The 22,585-nt window shown below is 35.7% G+C and overlaps 2 protein-coding genes and 1 pseudogene across 4 annotated transcripts; 1 reads left to right on the top strand and 2 right to left on the bottom strand.

The window, feature by feature from the left end:
* Nucleotides 1-3,434: 3,434 nt before the first annotated feature.
* Nucleotides 3,435-6,373, top strand: il7r (interleukin 7 receptor). Of its 2 annotated transcripts, none has more exons than XM_016506203.1 (8): nucleotides 3,435-3,576; nucleotides 3,914-4,025; nucleotides 4,158-4,300; nucleotides 4,375-4,514; nucleotides 4,648-4,804; nucleotides 5,020-5,137; nucleotides 5,225-5,288; nucleotides 5,389-6,373. In XM_016506203.1, the coding sequence occupies exons 1-8, from the start codon at nucleotides 3,507-3,509 to the stop codon at nucleotides 5,725-5,727; spliced, it is 1,143 nt and encodes a 380-aa protein (XP_016361689.1). In that variant the 5' UTR covers nucleotides 3,435-3,506; the 3' UTR covers nucleotides 5,728-6,373. The 2 variants fall into 2 exon arrangements, with proteins under 2 accessions (XP_016361689.1, XP_016361690.1); XM_016506204.1 differs by having other exon boundaries at nucleotides 5,041-5,137.
* Nucleotides 6,374-7,751: 1,378 nt separating this feature from the next.
* LOC107703439 (calcyphosin-like protein) lies at nucleotides 7,752-9,031 on the bottom strand (annotated as a pseudogene).
* Nucleotides 9,032-12,634: 3,603 nt separating this feature from the next.
* On the bottom strand, nucleotides 12,635-21,129 carry LOC107703539 (LMBR1 domain-containing protein 2-B-like). 2 transcript variants are annotated; one of them, XM_016506207.1, is made up of 18 exons: nucleotides 21,072-21,129; nucleotides 19,276-19,493; nucleotides 19,080-19,192; nucleotides 18,880-18,978; nucleotides 17,682-17,849; nucleotides 17,396-17,606; nucleotides 17,177-17,251; nucleotides 16,955-17,068; nucleotides 16,701-16,884; nucleotides 16,430-16,611; nucleotides 15,371-15,504; nucleotides 15,152-15,257; nucleotides 14,886-14,983; nucleotides 14,678-14,778; nucleotides 14,194-14,240; nucleotides 13,991-14,105; nucleotides 13,748-13,874; nucleotides 12,635-13,353 (listed from the first exon to the last, which is right to left on the bottom strand). In XM_016506207.1, exons 2-18 carry the CDS (start codon nucleotides 19,447-19,449, stop codon nucleotides 13,290-13,292), a joined length of 2,112 nt encoding a protein of 703 aa, XP_016361693.1. In that variant the 5' UTR covers nucleotides 19,450-19,493; nucleotides 21,072-21,129; the 3' UTR covers nucleotides 12,635-13,289. The 2 variants fall into 2 exon arrangements, with proteins under 2 accessions (XP_016361693.1, XP_016361692.1); XM_016506206.1 differs by lacking the exon at nucleotides 21,072-21,129 and adding an exon at nucleotides 20,970-21,053 and having other exon boundaries at nucleotides 17,396-17,849.
* Between the last annotated feature and the right edge of the window lie 1,456 nt (nucleotides 21,130-22,585).

Here is a 22,585-nt window from a genome sequence, read left to right on the forward strand (position 1 = left end):
AATAGTTTGACTTTTTTTATTTACAATTGTTGCAATTTTTACTATTATTTTTGCCAATAGGCAACAAACTAGTTGTACAATATAATATAAATCAACTAAGAACATTACACACATGCACATATGTAGTATCAAATTATTGATATATAAATGTAAATTTTTTTCATGTTATAATTGTTACTTTTTTATTTTTTGCTGTTTCATAAAGGTTTATGTTCAATAATTGTTTTACTGTTTACATTTTTATACAGGTTTTATTATTATTATTATTATTTACATTTTTAAAGATTAGATGCTTTTAGGTGGATTTGACCAAAAATTTGTAGCCTTCAAATGAAATGCTTCAGCATTCGCATTTAAATAAACTGGTCACAAATTACCTTTGTCCACATTAGGAGGAGAAGATCTGAATTACCACATTGATTACCAGAGAAAGCACATGTTTTCTGCCAGTTTCAACACATAATGTTGATTTCTTTTAGGGTTATCAGTGTTGCCACACCACATCCATTTATGTGGTTACTCGATGGGTCAAAATCCGAATCAACAATGTGTATCAACAATGATCAGAAACACTTGTAGAGTCATCCCGTGAAGATCTCATGTAGCACTGTGATTTTTGGAAGGTTGAAACTTTAATTTTTGGAAATTCTTTGAATCAAATCTTTTTTTCTTTTGCATTTGAGACTTCATGAATCATAACCAAAGGCCACTGTCCTCTGTAGGTACAGCAAATATTTAGATTTACAGCTGGGTAACCACAGTCCTCCACAACACAATCACACTAATATAGACAACACTAGGAAATGATTGTTGTGTATCTGCAAGATTTCTAATTGAAATCAGTCATTAGTTCATGCAAGTTTCAGGAGCCTTTAAATGTGCATGATATTTTTAAAAGTACAATCTGCAGTAGTTTATGGCAGAATTCATTTAAACGACTTTTAATATCAACCTTCTGTGTCATTCTGTTGTAGACATTAATCCAGTTTTGTCTGTGACTTGAACACTTTGTTTACAGGAGAAGAGAGCAGCTTAGATTGACGATGTGCTGGCCTAATTTTTACGTAAACCCATTTGCTAGAGGCAACAGGAAGTGGGTTGTAATAGGTTACCACTTGTTTTTGTTTTTTAGATTGAAGGTATATGCTGATAGAGGACTTTTTCATTTCATCTTTACCTGCACTTCTTGCGAATAGTCTGTAAGCAATGCCTGAAAATCTAAAAGAGAAAAAAACATGACAAACATTTTTGGTAATGTTACTGGAAATATTGTCTAAATATTAACAATAATAATTAATAATAATTATTATTATTACTATAAAAACATTTCCATGCATTAAACTGAATCTATTTCAATCTCTGATATGTTCTAGTATAAACAAATATTACAGTGTTTTGTTGTTGTTACACTCTTTATTTCTCTTTATTTAACAAGAGGAAGTAAGCATGTCTCCCTTTTTCAGGCATCAGTTTCATTCCAACAACCAAAATGTTTGCAAACAGTTTTGTTTCAGTCAAACCCACAACCTCTGTCTGCTTTGGTCTCTCATGATTTTACCTAAATAAAGTGCTGACTGTTCTCCTTTAAGATGCAAAACTTGATGTAACTGCTATAACAGCTGTTACGTATAGTAAAGAGTGGTGGTCCTCAACTAGTGGGTGGCAATCCAAAAATGTGTCGCGGGTTTGTTCAAATCCGGTTGCAGATAGAAGCAAGAATGAATTATATAAACATACATAGGACACCAAAACCCTTCCTATGCCTTTTGTTGCTGATGTCAAAGACCACATCGAATCAAACTACAGTATTTTGTCACAAATTTATCCTCACTTGGTTATTTGGCTAATATGCCCTTGCTGTGTATGCTTTTTCCAAATTGCCAATTTTCATATAGTCATGTTAAAAATGTCTAATTTTGCTTAGCCTGTCATGTAAATTTCATATGTGATTGTATGGGCATTTTATTTATTTATTTTTTTACTTTTGTATGCTAAACAGTTTTGGTACTGTGTTGGGTCACCACTTGTCCAAAGTGAAAGTCCGGGTCCTGCTCAAGTTGACAGTTTTACTGTCGAAGTTACTTGAAACATGTATGTAATTTTTTAACTACTAACCATTGCTTACGACCAACTATCATAAGTGCACGGGTTACAATGCACTTGCATTATGGACTCACAGAGATGGATTTTTTCTTAAAAATATTTAAGTCATACGATAAAAGAAACTTTTTTGGTGGACTATTGGTCTTTTTTTTTGTTGTAATATTGCACTCCAGTAGCTACCACATAATGTACCCAGTCACTACTGATACTGTAACAGGAACTACTCAAAGGATAGACATATTCTGTATATTATATACTTGTGCATTTTTATATTGAGCAATTTATGTATATTATGATGAGCATACTGTGCATTACATGTAGCCTACACTGTGCAGTAAGTGTTTTGTGGGTTCTGGTCTTTCCTGTCACAACATAACTGATCTAAGACTTTCACTTTCACTTGTGCATATGCTGTAGTGATAATAATGTCAGTATAACTGAATAAAGTCGTATTTTTGTAAAAGTCACAATTAAAACCGTGTTGGTAATTGTTAAAATATGTATTTCCTATTTTAAATATTAGAAAATAATGTTCAACTAAATAAAATTATCCTCAAGATAAAAACAATTATCAACAAAAATATTATTTGTGTAAATGTAATACCCTTGAAAGTCTAAAGCCTACCATTAGGCCTGTACAATTAAACCTCCCTAGGCTTTAATTTTCTCTCGCGTTTGATCTCTCACGCAGACAAATGCTGCTCCTGAAATCTTATGTAGACTGAGTAGCACTATAGCTAAGTTAAATACAGATTTAAAAAAAAAAACTCAGATCTTTATGTCACTAAAATGAGATAGGAAGCCGCTTACAGATTCTGACTAGTAACCAACACAACACTGACGTCTTCACGTCCAGGCTAAGAAGCTGTCAATCAAAAACTCGCCAGCCAATGAGAACCCACCGCTGCTAGCCCCGCCCCCACAAGGGATTTGTGCCAGAATGGCAAACGAAAGCCCAGGGAGAGTAAACGAAAACTTCAGATGCATAAATGAACATTCTGACAGTGCATTTGAAAATTCAATATGGCGAAAGAAAGAAGAGAAAAACAGTTAGCAAAGCATGCAGTGTATTCAAATACGAAGTCAAGGATTTTGCCTGCGATTTTTCCCCCAGACATTTTATTCATTTTCAGTTTAAATTTTCATTAGTTTCTTGAGAAGTTACGTTCAAAATTAAAGGCACAAATCTGATTCCATAAAAAGGGGGGTGGAGTTAAGATACGTGGAAAGGAAGCAAGAAAAGGAAACACAAATAAGAAATGAGACGCGCTCTCTTTATCTCACTGTCTATCTCTCTACCGCTCTCTCTCTCTCTCTCTTCTTCTGTCCTCTGAAAGTACCACTGTGAGCTGTCACTTGTCAGTAGTGTGTGAGTGATCTATGCCTGTACTGCTGGATCAGAGATGGCGGGTGTTTTATGGATGCTCTTAGTTGTTTTCTGTCCTTTGGTTCTGTCTGAGAGTGGAGATGATGGTGAGTAATTTGAGATTTTAGACTGTACATAATAAAATGAGAATCCATAGATTATTATTATTTTAATTTTTTTATATATATGTTTTCAATGAGAGTGGTTATTATAAGTTTAGTCTTTACTCAAATCGCTGGCGAGCACTCCTGCATAATGACTGTAAATGCAGCTAGACTGTATATCTAGTGACATGATTATGATCATAGAGAGATGTCTTTGGGGGTAAATTCATGTAAAACCATTTAGGCTAGTTTTCATTGAAGCACACTAACATAAGGTGGAGACTTAATGGTGACTAGAAAAAATTGTCGGTTTGTTTTTTTTACTCTTGGTTCCTTTTAGATGGGTCTGATAAAGATGTGACCTGCACATCCACTTTGACCCTCAACCAAAGTAACCTCACCTGCTCGCTCAGCGACGAATCCACTGAGGAGGTCATATTCACGAGACTCTGGTATTTAGTCTGTCTGTAAATGAATACAAACCGTTTCTGTCACTAGAGTGTTTGAATATAATGTGAAACAAATGTTTGCTCAAACCCCTGATGTTGACTAAACTGGAAATAACAGTTTGTTTTCCTGTTTAGCAAAATGGAAGGTTTAAAAAAAGTGTGTACAAATTCTACTTCCGGACCACGAGACATTACCTTTAAGAATTTGATCGTTTCAGCAAAATACGTGCTACGAATAGGAGACGAGGTTTTTGAAAATATCGACCTGTCAAAAATTGGCAAGTCTATCTATCTATCTATCTATGTCTGTTCCCTGTCTGTCAGTCTTTCTAATGTGTCTTTGGCTTTGCAGTCAAAATCCCAGCTCCTGTAATTAAGCTTGCCACTTACATGGAAGACACAGAAGAAGTTTTCATATGGTTTGAACACAGTCATGAATATGTTATCAATCCTAAATTCGAATTGGAAATCTGGGGGGACAAACTTGACAAGGTGTTTCTCACAATTTGTTTGTTAGACTTGATCTTTCCTAAAAAAATAATTTTGAGTTCATTTAACAAATAAACATGTGAATTTAACAGATGAAACATTTAACAAATGAAACCTATGTTTTCTTTCTCTACAGCCCATTAGTCCCACTATAAAATATAGGAACTTCAGTATCAGCAGGGACAGACTTGGTGGAGATGGTGTTTACTACACATGTGTTAGAGCAAAACCTGTCGAGTTTTTTGATGGCAACTGGAGTGAGTGGAGTTCAAATGCCAGTTTCACTATAAAAAGTGAGTGGATCTGACTGGAGATCAGATGTCTGTTATATGAGAAGATACTACTGTTATACTATGTTAAGTATGATAAACACTCCTTGTTGGGACTTTTTTTGCTCATTACTGGGTTGTTGATGAATCAAATAGCTTTAGGATTAAAACAATGTGGAAAAACATTTTAACCTTTATTAATCATGTCTGATTAATTGTGATGCTGGAAATGATGGCAGGTTCTACAATTACTACCACAGAAAAGAATTTTGATCTTCCAAAGGTCGGTTACATCATCACCTTCTTTGTCGTTCTGGTGCTCATCATTGGTTTGGGGACCTTGCGATGGAGAACACAGTGAGTGTTTTACCTTATTTAAAAAAAAAAACACAAGAAGCTATTTTATTATTTTTTTAAACATGTACTATGTGTTTTCTCACCCAGCATAAAAGACTACATTACACCAAACATCCCACACCCGAAGGCAACTCTTGCACAAATGCACAGGGTAATTCAATTTATCATGTGTGTTGTTGCTTCATTGAGGTTGTGCAAGATTAAACATGGGAGACTCCGCGTCCTCATACAGGCTGTTTTTATGTTTTCAGGGTCTTCCTTTCACTTTCAGTCCTGAGATATTCAGCGATGTCTTCATACACCGTGTGGATTACGTCGATGAAAAGCCATCTGCTCCTGAGCCTCAAGATGGCCTGGATGAGCACCGCTACAGTCAAGCCAGTTCCTCAAGCACATCAGTGAGTGAAATGGACATGAAAGCAGATGAATGGCTTCCAAGAGATCAGTCTCACCTTAAAATTAGACTGTTAGACGAACCAGATTTGTTGAAAGAAAGAGAAAATGGCAGCTCTCAGAGCACAACGGCCCCTCGACGAGAATGTAAAGATGAAGCCTATGTCACTATGTCCAGCCTTTTCAAAACACAATGAAGAGACTGTCTTAAGTCAATTCCAGTTCACTCATGATTTTACAGACCCTTGGTTTGTATATGATAAAAGGTTAACTGAGATTATATGATGCATTTAATAACCCAATAAGCCTGTTACATATATATGAGGCACTTTTACACGTCGCTAATCATGTCCAGTTTGTAGCTCTGATGCTTACCAAGTTTGTACATATCATAGCAGTCATCCACAGGTTTATTTTCAACCAAGCATCGTGCACAGCTGTGGTCTCCATTTTGGTAGCCAATTTCCTTCTAAATGTTTCAGAAACACAGGCATTAAGAGTTATAAGAAACAGAAAAAATCCACATTTCTGAAGTAATCACACATATACTCTCAGACCTCATGTAACTGCTGCTAGCCTCAGTATCCTCTGCAAGACATTTATCCATGTATATTTTCATCTGTAAATATACCTGAGTAAAGCTGAGAGGTTAACAGAGGTTCTGTTAACCTCACGCACAACTTTCAAACCTAATACACACAGTTCAAGTGGCACTTTTTCAATGATTATAGGATTTATTTATAATGATCAGAAGAAATATTTTCTGTGTATATTAAAAAAACAACTGCTTGTAATGCTAATTTTGTAATACAATTCAGCTGTAGCATATATATATAGTTATCTATATTAAACAGATGTGTAATAAAGTAATGTATAAAAAAACAAGCATAACCTTGTGAACATCATGTGAATCATCTGAAGAGACTTTTAATTTTTATAACCATTATAAAACATTTATTAAATGAGTCACATTTTGTAAAATAGCATCTGCCATAGCATGCATAAATAAATCTGAATGACAAGACTTTCATGTATCACCAAATACGACACTGTTTTCAGCACAAATATGATGCAGTGATTTTACCCTAAAAATCAGTTACCACTGATAAAGCTCACACATTTTACACATAATTTAGGCTTCTACCGTACTCCTATTATTTGATTTTGCAGATTCATTGTTAATATCCTTAAAACTCATTTCAGTAGTGTCAGGTTTATTAAGACTAACATGCTTTGATTTCACAAGTGCAATTTGTTTAAAAGCACAACTCCTCATAACTTCCATGTAGTTTTCATCATTAAAATAAAATATACATCATTATCAATAGAAGTGCTGACTCAACTGTAATAGATCCAAAATTCATCTTTTGTCACCTGTAAATGGAAAAGAGAAAACTGTTATAAAACAAACTGGTAGCCTTTTCAGAGACCCTCATCACCAAAACCACATAGCAGAAGGATAAACCCAACCCGGAAAGAGAGAGAACATTTTCGGAGTGAATTAATAACAAACATAATTTGTATTTGAGTTTTTGAGTGTTTCTCACAGGGATCCGAGCAGGTGCAAAGACAGCTTTCAATAGCCAAATAAAGAGGATGCACACAATCAAAAGACTCGGGCAACAATACCACACCACCTGCGTTTGTTAGATGGTGTGGTGGATTCTGGAATAAAACAATACATTCATTAGTGCAGCTGCTAGTGCAGAAACACTGTGTGCAATAAGTAATTGGTTGATTTTTTTGATCATGTGAGGTAGATTCCCAAAACCTCAACGTTAATAGCTGTTAGACACCAAAGGTAAAGTGTAAGAAAGTTGCAAACATCCCACAAACCCACACAGGGCTCAGGTGCAGGACAAAAAAAAAAGTCAAACTATAGCAAAAATACAACCGTATTGTCCGCACACTGATGTAACTGCTCCATAAAAATAATTTATTGCGGCAACGTTTTGACCATCAGGTCTTCGTCAGGCACTTCGTCAGACACCAAAGGTAAACATGCCACCTTATTTTAGACTTGACCCTGTCGAAACTGTGCCATTTGTGCCATTTGTGAACACGTGTGCTCAAAATGTGTGTATATACTTTTTATCAACTTTAATATATATATATGAAAGTTTATAATGAAATAAAATATATTATGAAATGATTAACAGGGTCAAGACATACTTTTGCTGAAAGTTGAGCGTCTTTACCCAAAAATAGATGTTTTAGAAGTTTAGTCAAGCTTCCATGCATTTTTCATCATTACAATAAAGTAGATATCTGTGTCAATGGATGCGCTCACGCCGGAGTAGTAGTTCAAAAACTCCTTTTGTGACCTGATGTGTGAAGACAGCATGATCAAAGAGAATACTTCAGAAAATGACTTGTAATGACGCCATTTGGGGAACTTTGTGTGATTGTGAATGCTTAAAACCAAAGAACTTATTCTAAAGACAGTCTGTGTACTATTAATACACTATTATGCTTGATACTGTGTTTTCAATGAGAGGTATTCAGCATCTTCATACCTTCCCATCCTTGTCATCCGGAGAGTCAAAACTATCCAGGAATTTGTGGAATTCTTGGTCTTCGGTCCACTCACCGTTTCGGTATTTAGGGTGATTTTTGACATTGTATACTCCTCTTAGATCCTCAATTGTAATCACACCATCTCCGGTCTTATCCAGCTTTTTGAATGCCTGTAGCACCACCTCCTTTCTGGCATTAGACATGGGTGGCTGCAGTCACATGAATGAAAATAATAACACGAGCACAACTGGCCTAAACTGGTCTAAAAAAAGAATACATCACCATTGTGTGTTTACCCTCAGAGTGATAAGAAACTCATCAAAATCAATCCACTGCCGTCCTTGTCAAAGCGCTGAAAAAGGTTCATGGCCTCTTCTTTCTCGATGAGCACACCGTAGTCACTCAGGCCTTTCAGGAACTCTTTCATGTCCAGTGTGCGACTATTGTCATCATCCATGATCCTAAAAGTCCTGAGAAAATCAGACTGCAGTCAAATATCTGCACTTCAGTCTATATGAAGAAACACGCATTATGCATACTGTACCTGCCCAGTCCCTTGATTCCTGCGGACCCTCATGCCAAATAATGCCGCCTCAGACGCTCAGTGGGGTCTGAATTCGCCAGCTGCTTTATTTATTTATTTATTTTTTAATAAATTTCACTGGTAGACCACTGTATGAAGAATTTTTGGGTATAATATGTCACAGTTTACTTTATTTTGCTATACTCACATAAATGAACTATAGGCCTAGTGTCCTGCACCCACTAGTAAAAAAAATATAAAAATATATATCTGGTGTCTGAATAATGTTTGGTTTGACTGTGGATTAATTCTTGTTAAAACTACAAAGTAATTCAGTCAAGAGCAGTGAGTGATTTTCGTTCTTTTATTTTCTTGGATTCACATATTAAGGACACCGACAGCAGCTAGTAAATTAGGCATGGTTTTTTCGAACATACTTTCCAAGACGGGTATTTTGACATAATTTTGTATGCATTTATCGGTACAAGAGCAAGAAGAGGCAAATTCGGTGTTTAAGCGCTTTGAAACGTGTCTCTCTGCGTGCGCCCTAAACACCAGAACACCGCGGATGCTGAATTGGGCTCACATCTTTTTCTGTTTGTTTAAACTGCAAATTGTATTTGTTCGTTCAGGTGCAGGAGGACGCGAACTTCGCGAAGGAGAGCTCGGTTCGGTGTTGCTGTGAGTGTGAGACGCGGCTCTCTGCGTGTGCACCGAACACGGCGCGTGTGAACTCAGTTGAGCTTTTCCGCGTCTTGTGTTTGAATGCTTTAAACTCTTTTGAATGTTTAAACTGGCAAGGCTTAAAAACACGTGCAAATGATAAGCTTTCGCCACGACGCGCAGCAGTGGCCCGTCAATTGTCCTGAGCGTCTTTTTTAGGCTGGCCTCAGCCAGTCGGTTGTGATCGCCGTGGGCCCCTATAATCGTCACCATCTTTCACCCCACTAGCGACGGCCCTGCCTATCTGATCTGAAGGTGACAAGAGTGATTTTTAGGCGTTTATATGTTTAGTTGGCTACACTCTTAAAAATAAAGGTTCTTTATTGGCATCCGTGGTTCCATGAAGAACGTTTAACATCCATGGAACTTTTCCATTGCACAAAAGTTTCTTTCCATTGCACACTAAAAATGGCTCTTTTAAAAACTGAAAGGTTCTTTAGGGAAACAAAAATGGTTCTTCTACTGTATGGAATCACCCTTCCTTTTGGAATGGCTACGAACCCCTCTGTTATGTGGTTGATGCATAATGTGTTCGTGGAATTTGTATAAAAAAAAAATGAAAGTGTATATCTTAGGTCCTGTAATTGGTTGCCATTCCTTATAAGATGCGGTGTGACAAATTAATGTTTAAAACTAAAATTATTCCATGTAGTCTCTGACTATGAGCCCATAAAATTGCATGCATTGTAATTATAATAATATCACAGTAATTCAACCTTAATACACAGTTATTAGCTATGAGCTGTGACTGAGGAATTCTAATCGTGGACTAAGGAAATAACATGCTCTTAAACTACTGTAATTCAGCAAACAGCACATGACACCATAATATAAAGGCTTTATTTATCTTTAATAATCTATTCGCTGCATACTCACGTGGAGAAGTGAAACGAATATGGCAAGCCGTTTTAGTTTATAATAATCCCAGTGTTACTCGTCGTAATTGCATTTTTACTAGTAACAATTCAATTAGAGAGCTCTACAATTCAATTATTACTAGTAAGAATTCCAATTACAGAGCTCTCTAATTCAGTTCTTACTAGTAACAATTTAAATTAGAGAGCTCTATAAATGAATTTTTACTAGTCATATGTTTCCATTGACTTCCATTAATTTTTAATTACAGAGCTCTACAATTGACATGTTACTAGTAAGTATTACAATTAGAGAGCTCTACAATTGAATTATTACTAGTAACAATTATGATTATAGAGCTCTCTAATTGAATTAGAGGGCGTGCACGACTCTCACTCTCTCTAGGCTGAATTAGCAGAACTTGAACAGGGGACTTTCTAAAATGCTTAAAGTTGCTTAATGTACCAAGACAGTGATAAAGACAAAATTGTAAAGCATATACTATGTGCAGATAAAAATGGATCGACTTCTGTCAGCTTGTTGAAAACACACTTTTATTTGGATAATGTACCATATGATGACTGAAGCAGCAGCGAGCGTCCAGCGGGCGATACTGTTTTCACGCTAATCAAATTGTAAAGCATATACTATGTGCAGATATGCATATAAGATCCAAATGTGAACGCAATGCGTTTATTTACACGTTAAGCATTTTCCTCTCATTTAAAGAACGCGCTTAATGCACCGAGACAGTGATATTTAAAGACCACATTCTGTACACACATCTTACTAATAAAGCATAATATGTAATGCGGAGTGAAAAGATTGTGACGTAACTCCTCATTCTCTATTAGAGAGCTCTATAATCATAATTGTTACTAGTAAAAATGCAATTACGACGAGTAACGCTTAGAATATTTTAAGCTAAAACGGCTTGCCATAAACGAAACGGTGACTGATGTGTTAAAACCACCCGGATTTCCTTAGCGTTGTTTGGCCTTTCCTGTTTTAGCGTGCAGTGTTTCCATAGAGACGAGTTCTTGTATTTGATTGGTCATTCTCGCTTCAGGTATTTGATGAAGCGATTAGAACGCGATGTTGACCTTCCGCTGTTGTTGTTCAGGTTTACTGGTTTAACAGTCAAACGGTACAAAAACAATGCGAAACCGAATTTTGAATATAAAAAAAACAACTGTGACAACATGAATACTGCAGTTATCTCAATTGTTCAAGAGTCTTGTTTGTGTAAGTTGTTTGTGTAAGTACCTTCACGTTTGGAGACTGTGTGGAAACAAGATTTTATTACAGAAAGATCCTGATATGGAATGAAAACATCGATATAAACTTTTAATACAAAATATTAGCAAACAGAAGCAAATATGTTTTCATCAATCATTTATTAATAATTGCAAGATTACATATTAAGTCTATTTGGAATGTGCCACAATCCACTTACACCAAATATACAAATCAACAGATTCCAGCATTAGATTCCAGTTGGCCTTTATCAATATACTAATTGAGGACTGACCATATCAAAAAGATTACACCTCATTGGCAAGTAAATTCATATCTCCTTAAAAACACAGTAAATATGAATAACTATCAGCAAAGCAAAAGGTATGAACAAAAAAACAAGGCCCTTCCTATTTAAACTTGAAAGGCAAAATTTTCTATGAAAATACATTAATTCAAGATGAAACCATGATGCTTAGCATTTGTGGAGAGAAATAGACATACTGTTTGTAGTGAAAAATACATTACTCAATCCTCAGCATATTCAATAGAACACCATGCAAAAACTTACATCGGATATGCTTGATGACTGTGTACAATGAGAATTTTATGTATTAAAAACAGTGATTCACTCACATCTTGCCATGCATTCACTAGTCCTGTTTTATAAGCTTGTTATGTTAACCAGATTCCTTCAAGACATTCGTTTAATGACCGTTTTCTATAAGAAAACTGCGCTTGTGATAAAGGGGTGCTTATAAGTCTGGAAAACCAGCACATAAGTAGGTCTACTTATAATCCATTTAACTTGACACAACAGAATGTGTCCTTAAAGCTATTTCAACAGTTTTGCCTGTTCTGAAAAAGTGACATACATGCCAGTGCAAATCAAAAATGGCCTATCGGACATTCATCCACAAGAATACAGCTAAAATAATGTAACAAATATAACTTCATTATAGAGATGATTTGCAAGGTCAGTTATTCAACTGAAGCGTAACAGCCATGTGAAACAAGCATAGAATGTGTCCAAAAGATAAATAATACAGCTTTACGTACCAAATTAAATGTTTGTGAAAATAAATATTAGACTTAAAGTTAGTATTTCCTTCATTAATTAAAAAAGTTAAAAGAACAGTTTCATGGATGGAATGTTCAGATGAATTTCACTTTTCATATTATAATATTACAGTAATATTATAACAATATAGTATAAATTATGCATATATATGACATTAAGAAAAAACAAAAGAACACATAAAACTTAATTTTTACCACTCACATGAACTACGGGAAAGCCATAACACTTTGAAAGGTTAAATAGGAGTTATTTTAACTGTAGATTTCTGAACCCTCAATCCTGTGCAATCTCTCCAGCTTTATACCGGAACAATCACATGGACAAAAAAAACTGCACAGTATTCTGTAAGACAGCCTATATCTAGACCTATAAAATCTCTATTCACAATAACAACACAAATTGGCCACATTGACGTCCGTTCATATTTACTTGACTGATGTAAACACTTAGATACGTTACCTGATACCTATCAGTAGTAAATGATGAGAAACAGTGTGTTGAGCTAAATCTTCCCCGTCTGTAGTACTTCTCATGACTGAGTACTCTGACTGCTCTCATTTCTTGAAACTGAGCAGAACAGACATTTCCCATTTGTCTCATGTAGCAGTCTGACTGCCTGGCACTTCAAAACAAGTGTGTGCATTAATCTATATGTCTGTGTGTTTATCAGGACGCATGCAGATGACTACATTGCATTACAGGATACAGGAAGTCGAAGATGTTTAAAATGAGAGGAACAGACCACACCTGTAGAGATGAGTGTTTTTAGAGGTAAAATTCAGCTTATTTTCTCATGACAGTGTTTTTGACCAAAGTGAGAAACATCAAACATCATCAAAGATTCGGCTTCGAGAAGAAGACATAGAGAAGTACCTTCCACCGGCATGTCTGTGGGGAAAGGAAACAAAGGAGTGAGTGCATGCAGTAGGTGCAGGAAAACTTAAAAAATAAAAACAAAACTCATGACAATAGAGTGACGCAGGGAAGATGTATTTTTGTTGGCCAAAACCCAGAAACGAGTTAGCATTTTTGCTCTTGCGGTTTCATCATCCTGAAGTCAGTTTTTTTTTTTTTTTTTTAAATGCCTGTAATAATGCCTGTAATTTAATCATTGTATTATATGACATAAAATCTATAGTACCTAATAAGATTAGACAACTTTTGTTGGTCACAGAGCTGATTTTCTGCAATAATTTGTCGAGGGAACCAGGGTGATGCTAACTTTTGTGTTGGCCTACAAAAATATTTCATTACTGCAGCACTCAATAAAACTCAATCTAACCTGCCAGGTTCAGATTGCAAAGGGTCATCAGTGAGTGTTTCAGCATTAAAGTCCAACGGCTCAGCATCTTGCAACAACTCAATGCTGTCTCGCCCTGTCTGGCTGCTGCTAGGGGTGTACTTGACCTCTGTGTATAAAAATGAATGGATTAATATTCAATTGACTGCTTCTTTACAAAATTCACTTAACAAATACTCTATAGGAATACTACAGGACACATGTCTTATTGGGCATTAAACATACGCCGGTTTGTGTTTGAATTTAGGGTTTCGCCGTAGTTGGTTTCCTTCATCTCAGACATGGAAGTCCGGTTTCTGCCAGCAATCTCATCTCGTTGTGCATAACGCTCTCTCCATTCCTGTCATATACATATAATCATATATGTGTGTAATATGTATTATTAGAGTAATTATGTATATATTACTCTGTACTATTTAGAACTCAACTTTTCGTCTGCTCTCCCCATCTTCTATTCTTTGGCGTTTTCTTCTTTCTATGCAAGAAAAAAAACAACAACAACAAAATGAGTTAAGTACATGTCCTCGTTTAATACCGGATGGGACTGTGTTAAATGTTTATGTTTGTGTCAGCGGTAACTACGCCTCTGACGCACTGAGGTTTTCACCACTGCAGAAAGTACAGCTGTAGCAATGAGCAAAAGTGATTTCTGTCTGAATCACTATTTATTTCTGTATCACATCTAACCATAGCAACCACAGGAGATGGCTTTACCTTATTTTTATACTACCATTCAAACGAAAAAGATTTGCTTGACATTAATTTTTTGTCATGGTCTCAAAAAGGTTTTTGCTTAACTGTTTTTAAAACGAGTCTTGTAGACAAGTATAAATTGGGCCTGTGAGTACATTTAATTATATAACTTTTATATTCTAGTTATCATATTTTAATCTACAAATATAAACAAATCACCTCTGCGCAGAAGTTCTCTGCCTTCATCTATGAGGTCAGAGGTCATCTCATCTCCCATGAACTGCTGGAAACCCAGGAGGTTCAGGCAGCGTGTGCCAAGACTGGACAGAAATTATTTAAAATCAGTCAGAAACTACAACATGAAATTTGACACATACTACCATCATGAAACTTCTGTCTGATGATTTATAGAAAATTTTAGACTAACCTGAAGTATGTAGCAATGCAGAGAATGACGATCAGCATGGGGTAATAGATGTAGAAGCCATTGGCAATGAAGGACAGGACCCGCATGGAACCCATGATCTACAACATTACAGAAGGTTCCTTTAATGTTTAATAGTAATTAGACATTTCCAAATGGGACTCTGGACCATTGAAGCCTTGCTGCTCTAAACATATGCTCAGCGGTACTATAAGAGTCTCGCATATTAAAATAATTCTGTACATTTTAAATAATGCCAAAAGACTCACAGAGGTGTATGCCGTCTGCTCCTTTGCTTGGTGGGATATGGCAGAATCCATGTGAATCAGTCCCAGGAAGTTTAGACAAAGTGGGGGAGTCAAGCGGCAAAAAAGCCTAGTAAACAACACATAGGCTTTTGTGGTTTATCAGAGGAAAAACTAAGGGTAGAGTTCACTGAAAATACAATTCAGTTTAATACACTGAATCCTGCTATCTGTGAAACATACATGCCACTGAACTGCAGGCTGTAAGCGTCGGTTTGGTGATGTGAGGCCAGGTAGTAGTAGTTGAAGACTCGAATGCGAAACACAGTGGAGTAGATGCAGGTGCAAAGAAAAAAAATGGTAATGAAGCACGCCATCTATAGGACAAAAAGACAATATTAAGGCGTTTCAGCTGATGCCAACAGGCAAAATCAGGTCAAACTGTCAGGAGGCGCTTAGTTTTAGTCTATGGCAGGATCGGTAACCTTAATGACACAAAGTGAATAAAATAAATGACTTAATCAGAATCAGAATGAACTTTATTGCCAAGTATGCTTACACATACAAGGAAACTGTCTTTGTGACAGAAGTTTCCAGTGCACAGATAGAGTAACAGCAAAATGACCATATACAACTTAAGTACAAATTGTATTTTCAAATGGTTTACATTTAGTGTACAAAAATATATATATACATAAATGTAAAAAAAAATAGAATTAAAAATTTTTCAAAGGAAAATAATATTTTTATAATTACAAAATATTTCTATTTCAAAAAAAGAATCCTGAAAGAAAAATCACAGTTTCCACAAAAACTGTTTTCAACACTGATAATAATAAGAAATGTTTCTTGAGTACCAAATTATAATGATTTCTGAAGGATCATGTTACACTGAAGACTGGAGTAATGGCTGCTGATAATTTAGCTTTGCTGTCACAGGAATAAATTACAAATTATAAAATATAGAAAAATAGAAAAAAAAAACTTATTTTAAATTGTAATAATATTTTACAATAATATATATATTTTTTTTAAGTTTTAAACTTTTTTTTACTGTATTTTTGATCAAATAAATGCAGCCTTGTTGAGCATAAGAGTCTCCTTTTAAAAAAAAGTTAAATCCTTACTTTTTGTCAGCTGCCACTTTAAATATTTTCCCATAATGTTTGTATAAAGTTCTAAAACAATCATAACTGAGGATCTTATTTGATTCAATAAAGACCTGGAACCACAAATAATTTACATGTATATTTTAAATCACAGATTTTCCTAGATTAGATCCCTAAACTCAGACAGACTCACCTCAATGTACAGGTAGTTGTAATCTCTCTCAGCAAGCTGGATAAACACAGCAAAGAGTGACAGAACGGGATGAGTACTGAAGAAAGTGCACTCGGACCAAACCACAGCCACCGAAAAGAGTGACAGAAGCACAGACAGTATACGGTAAAACCACTGCTTCAGCAAGCACTCCCAGTACCACTCTGATGAAGGAAGCAAAAGACAGTAAAGGCAGGATCAACACTGACATTTGTTTCAAATATAGCATATCCACATCTATTAGAGCACCTACCTACTGTGGGCGTATAAATGTAGCGTCTGAACCAGCCGACAGGTTCTGGAGGGGCAAAGCTGTGAACGAACTGCCGAGAGGTGCTGGTTTCATTCTTGGCAACGTCCTCAAGATGGAAAGCCTGTTCCAGCAATATCTGCCACTGAACGTGCGTGCGATTGTGCCGCTGGACTGCGTAGATTACCTAAGAAACCAGCTGTTAGTATTATTCCAGAGCAAAATTCAGAAAACACAGAAAAAAACTTAAGCAGTACCTGCTTGTGTAGTTTTGAAAGGCTTCTTTCAGTGGGATGTGTGTTATGTTTATCATCAAAATCCTCATAGTCGTCCATGTTCCTGCCCATTTTCTCCTGATATTCAACTGGACACTAAAAACAATAAGCAGATTTCTACTAAAAAGAGGGGCATGATTACTTCAAATCATATATATATACATAAAAATGCACCAGAAGACTGCTATCATGTTGTCCTCTCACCTTTCGGAGAATGGTGTCCACGTTCTTCCTCAATGGATGATTATATTTGATTGATTCATTGATTTTTCTCACTTCCTGTGATAAAAATACAAACATCTAAGACACAATGTTGGCTGAACGGGCTCAGATCTGGCATTGCCTTTCAAAAACCAGCTCATCTGGACTCATATAGTGTGAACGGATGTTTGTTTACAGTGTATAAACACACATGGCTTTCACCTCCATGACATCTTCTAGGTTCTCCTCTGAATCTGCCTTCTCTGTCATGAGCTTGGCCGCTTTGAAGTAAGTCTTGATGAGGAGGTGACCCTGGCACGATGCCTCCCAGTACGAGCGAGGGATCTCGACCAGGCCGTAGCCCAACAGCAACACTAGAAGAAACAGACCCCAAGTGTTGGCCGCAGTGATGCCGATGGTTTGCAGCTCATACCTGGTGAAGTGATACAGAAAAAAAGTCAGTATGGAAAGCCAACAATGGAAGAATGTTCTGGATTGGTTTACAGACCAGGAGAGGTGCCACTGAGGATGCACGGCCACATAGATGAGAAGAGAGCCGAAGATGAAAAGGTATGTGCCATAATAGATGGCATTCTCAATGAGAGCCGTCTTGATCTTTCCAGTAATGGAGAATCCTCCAGAACGAGCATACGACTGCATGAATGGCAGAAGGAGCCTTGGAAGATCAACACTGTTATTAACCACTATTCTTACAGGTATAATACAGCATAGTTATTTATGCATTATTTAAACCAAGGGTTCACAGAAAATTTGTGAGAAAAGAATATTTACTGTGAAAAGTGCTATACATATAAATTTGAAATAAACTGAACATGTTCTAAAATTACAAGTAATATTTTCCTAATATTTTGAAAATATGTCAATAATTTAAGTTGGCTTTAATACAATATAAATGCAATATAAACATTTAAAACAGCCAAATGTAAATTAATTATTAAATTAATCAAACTTACTATTATCCTCAGTTTAAATAAAGATCTTTATAAAGGACAATGAGCTTTAATATTATTATTTTATTTTGGAAGGGGCACTTTACTTGGGGGTCCGTGGCATTATTATTAAATATTAGTATTACTACTAAATAAACAAAATAAGAAATATTACTAGTGTAATATTTCACTGTAAAATAAAAAAAAAATAAGAAAAATAATAAAACTATTATTAATCATAATTTTTGTTATTTTACAGTGAAATATTACACTAGTAATCTATTGTTATTTCAAATGAATTTAAATAACAATCATTTTATTTTACCATACAAATGTAAAATTACAATACTAATTTTCATGACTGTCAAACGTTAAAACATCAAGCTTTTATTTTGCTGGAAATCCAGGAGCCCTTAAAGCTTCTTTACTGTTGACAGTTTGAGAAAATGGTTGGTGCATGTTGTCTTTCTCAATGCATAATAAAAGTGACCCAAACTCAGAGCATGTGTAAGAGCTGCTCATGTGTAAATGAACACAGTGCCACAATTAATTCTGAAACAAGCAGCGCATACATTTATTAAATTAAATAGTAATCTTTATGACATCTCATTTTGATAAACCATGTAGCGATTTCAGGGTTTTTCCCCCAATTAATCTTGCAGCCCTACAACAGATTTGTGTAGTAACAGTGACAAATATTTACCAGGAAGATTTAAGACGCCATTATCAAGTTTGTAAAGGACAAAGCTTTCTCACCAAGTAAGACATTGTGATGTCCAATAAACAACCCTCCAGAACACGGGCATGATGCCATCTGGAATGTAGCTCCATGGTTTATAGCACACACGTTGGGTGCTTTGGAAAAAGGGACAGAATATATGTTCACAAACAGTTTTGTGCTCAATCAGAACAGGACTAACTGAATACATGGGCTGCAGGTGAATTAATAGGCTTACTTTTTACTGGCTGAGATGGAGGTATTTGGAGTTGTCTGGTTTGAAAGGACAGGGCTCACTGAGGGGGTCGGGGCATGTGCTTCGTGATCAATTAAACACTGCTTGTAGATTGTCTGAAAATCAATTGCACAAGTTGCCGAGTTGCATCAGGAATTAACTGCACTGGACACTTCTATTGAGTGGGAGCCACACTAACCGTGCTGACATCCAGGGGAAGAATGAAGACGATGAGAAAGCATAAATACCAAGCCAGCAGTGTGCCAAAGAGAACCATGCGCTGCTGCTTCCTGAAGTCGCCATAGCGATGCAGGAGGAAGAGAGCCAGGAAAAAGACCACAACAATCTCTATTCCCAGCGCCGCCCCACTCATAGTGCACACCGCACTCCTCTCACTCGTCGAGGGACTGAGAACAACTGCAAACAGAGAAAGACAAAGACCAAAAGACAAATGACATGCAACAGGAAACAGTTAAAAACCACATGAAACGAAAGTTGGGGTGGGGGATTTCAAAGAACTCCTCCCTTATGTTTTTAATACACAATAGCCTGTAGTTTGTCATGCTTCACCTGAATTTCTGCATAAAACTATTTTGAGATTTTAGACAAAAAAAAAAAAAGTGAGGTTAAATATTACCATAAATGCAAAACAATATCAAAATCTCTACTGAAGATAGTTCAAATCTACATAATCTATAAACAATTATGTAAACTGTATTTTAGCAGATTGTTTACTGTTATGATATCATGTGCATTAATTCAAATACTTTTTTTTTTTAAGTTAACATTATTTGAATGGGTAACGGGTTGAAATTTGTATTTTATTTAATTGATTCGACTGAAGTGTTTGACATAAATGGAGCGTTTTAATGGTTACAAAACATAATCATGTGCCCTCAAGGCCCCTTATTAAAATACAGGTACATCTAAAAAAATTAGAATATCATGAAAAAGGTCAATATTTTTGTCACTCATTTCAGAAAGTGAAACCCATATATTATATAGATTCATTACACAGAGTGAAATATTTCAAGCCTTTATTTCTTGAAATTTTGATGATTATGGCTTACAGATAATGAAAACCCAAAATTCAGGGTCTCAGAAAATTAGAATATTACATAAGATCAATAAAAAAAAAAGGATATTTTAAACAGAAATGTCAGGCTTCTGAAAAGTATTGTAATGAATCTATATAATATATGGGTTTCACGTTCTGAAATGAGCGACAAAAAGTATCGACCTTTTTCATGATATTCAAATTTTTTTAGATGTACCTGTATGTACTTATGTGACTGGGGTATTCAAACAATTCATGGCAGCTGACAGCAGATTATGCATCTCAGAGAACCTTTTGTTTTTCCGCATTTGATCGTAAAGACTAATTATGTATAATTTCTTTGATTCATTCACGCCTAAATAATTTTATGCAGACAATCAAGTTAGTTTAATGGGCGGGATGGGAAGCAGTGATGGGATTATTTCCGCGAATCGTTCTTTTCAGACAGAACAGGTTCTTTTGAGTTTCATAATGCGTGTCGAAATCGTAAACGCATTTCCATTACGAACACTGGAATGAAATTTTGCACCATTCTCACAATGCTTTAAAATAAATGCAGCCCAACTGGTTTTGAATCGGGTTTTTAACCAAGTCATCAAAAAAGATCCGACTCAAAAGAATGATTCATTCACGAATCCGACATCGCTAGAATAAAGCATAAGTTACACATTCAAACCTAATACATTACGTACAAGGCATTCCTATTTATACACAACTGTTTGATGACAACGCTTGCTTTCATCGCAAACAAATCTGTCAAGCAAAATCTCCCGCTGATCATTCGGGCTGTGTCCGTGTTTTGCTCTGAATCATGGGATCAAATTAATTCGCCTTACCTCAGATCTGCTGCAGAGAAATATGAGACGCAATATACATATATCCTAATTCAATCCCAAAGTAAAGACAAATCTAGAGCATTGCGTGATGATAAACATTACCTGGAGGAAATCCACATTTCCCCGATTTCCACAAACAAACGTCACGGCTCTGACGCGTCTTATGGGCGGCGGCCTATTTTCTTCTGGTGTTATCGGCAAGACGCCATAGGTGCATATCGCCAACTACTGTGTATGAGTGCAAATAACCTGATATGCAATATAAAATAGTTTTATCAGCAGTTTGGGGGTAACGCATTACAAGTAACGCGAGTTACGTAATCAGATCACTTTTTTAAAGTAACTAGTAAAGTAACGCATTACTTTTTAATTTACAAGAGAATATCTGAGTTACTTTTTCAAATAAGTAGCGCAAGTTACTTTTTTTTCCAATTATTGATTGACAGCTCTCCTGTCCCCATGTTGAGAGAAATCAGAAGATGCTACTGTAGTTCTAAAATAAATATGAATATGCATTAATTCATCTCACTCACACAAAAAAAAAACACACATTCAGTATTCCTCAAAATTAATAAAAATATTGCAACTCAGAATATGACACGAACCTGCAATAATTAAATGTTAAACAACACAAATATCCTTTATGTATTTAATCCCATTCTATTAACCAATGTCTTTGCTTCTGACCTTCGATGATCCAGTTCATACTAATAAGCAAAAATTACTCTAGACAAACATTTGTGTGTCTTTTTTTATTGCTGAAGTGTGTTGAAATGTCTTCTTCTGCATTCTACTGTACGGACGTAAATTTACTTTCCCTTCAGCCTGAGGCTTATTCATTTCACTTTTGGTGTGAAAAGGCTTTTATATTTGCCAAAAATATAACTTTTTTATTTTAAAAACAAACAAGCAAGCCCTGTCCAGATTTTAAAGTAACGCAAAAGTAACGTAACGCATTACTTTCCATAAAAAGTAACTACGTAACGTAACTAGTTACTTTTTATGGAGTAACGCAATATTGTAATGCGTTACTTTTAAAGGTAACTTTCCCCAACACTGTTTATCAGCAAAAAAGGAAAATTACGACGGGCTAAAAAAAACACTGTTTAAGATGTTTAGTCTTTTTGGGGCAGATGCTTTAATTATATAGTTTGTGTGTAAGATAACGCCTTCAGTGTCCTAGCTGTAAATTAGTTCTAAAAAAGTGAATTATTATAAAATGATTCTTTGATTTTCATTAAAATGGCCTATAGAAAAAGTACTGATGCTGCCTAGAAAAATTGCACAGTATAGGCTACATTAAAATTAGTACCAAAAATAGTACATTATAACAAAGAGAATATACGTACGTAGGCTATATGTTGCAGAAATGTAGACTTATACGAATCAAATGTGTAATCAAAAAAGCTGCTGGGGGAAAAAAATGAGTACTTTTTGATTCTGCGAAGGCAAAGCCAGTCCTGTAGAGGGAGCGCTGTGCTTAAAATTGTGTATCACCCATAAAGGTATCACCACGTCACCTGACAAAAACAAGAGGCCGTTTAGCTTGAACAGAAGTGAATGGCATGAAGCATTAATACACAAAAAACAAACAAAACAAAAAAATATATATATAT

Source organism: Sinocyclocheilus anshuiensis, unplaced genomic scaffold (genome assembly GCF_001515605.1).
Source record: "Sinocyclocheilus anshuiensis isolate Anshui unplaced genomic scaffold, SAMN03320099.WGS_v1.1 scaffold330, whole genome shotgun sequence".
In the NCBI taxonomy this organism is placed as follows: domain Eukaryota; kingdom Metazoa; phylum Chordata; class Actinopteri; order Cypriniformes; family Cyprinidae; genus Sinocyclocheilus; species Sinocyclocheilus anshuiensis.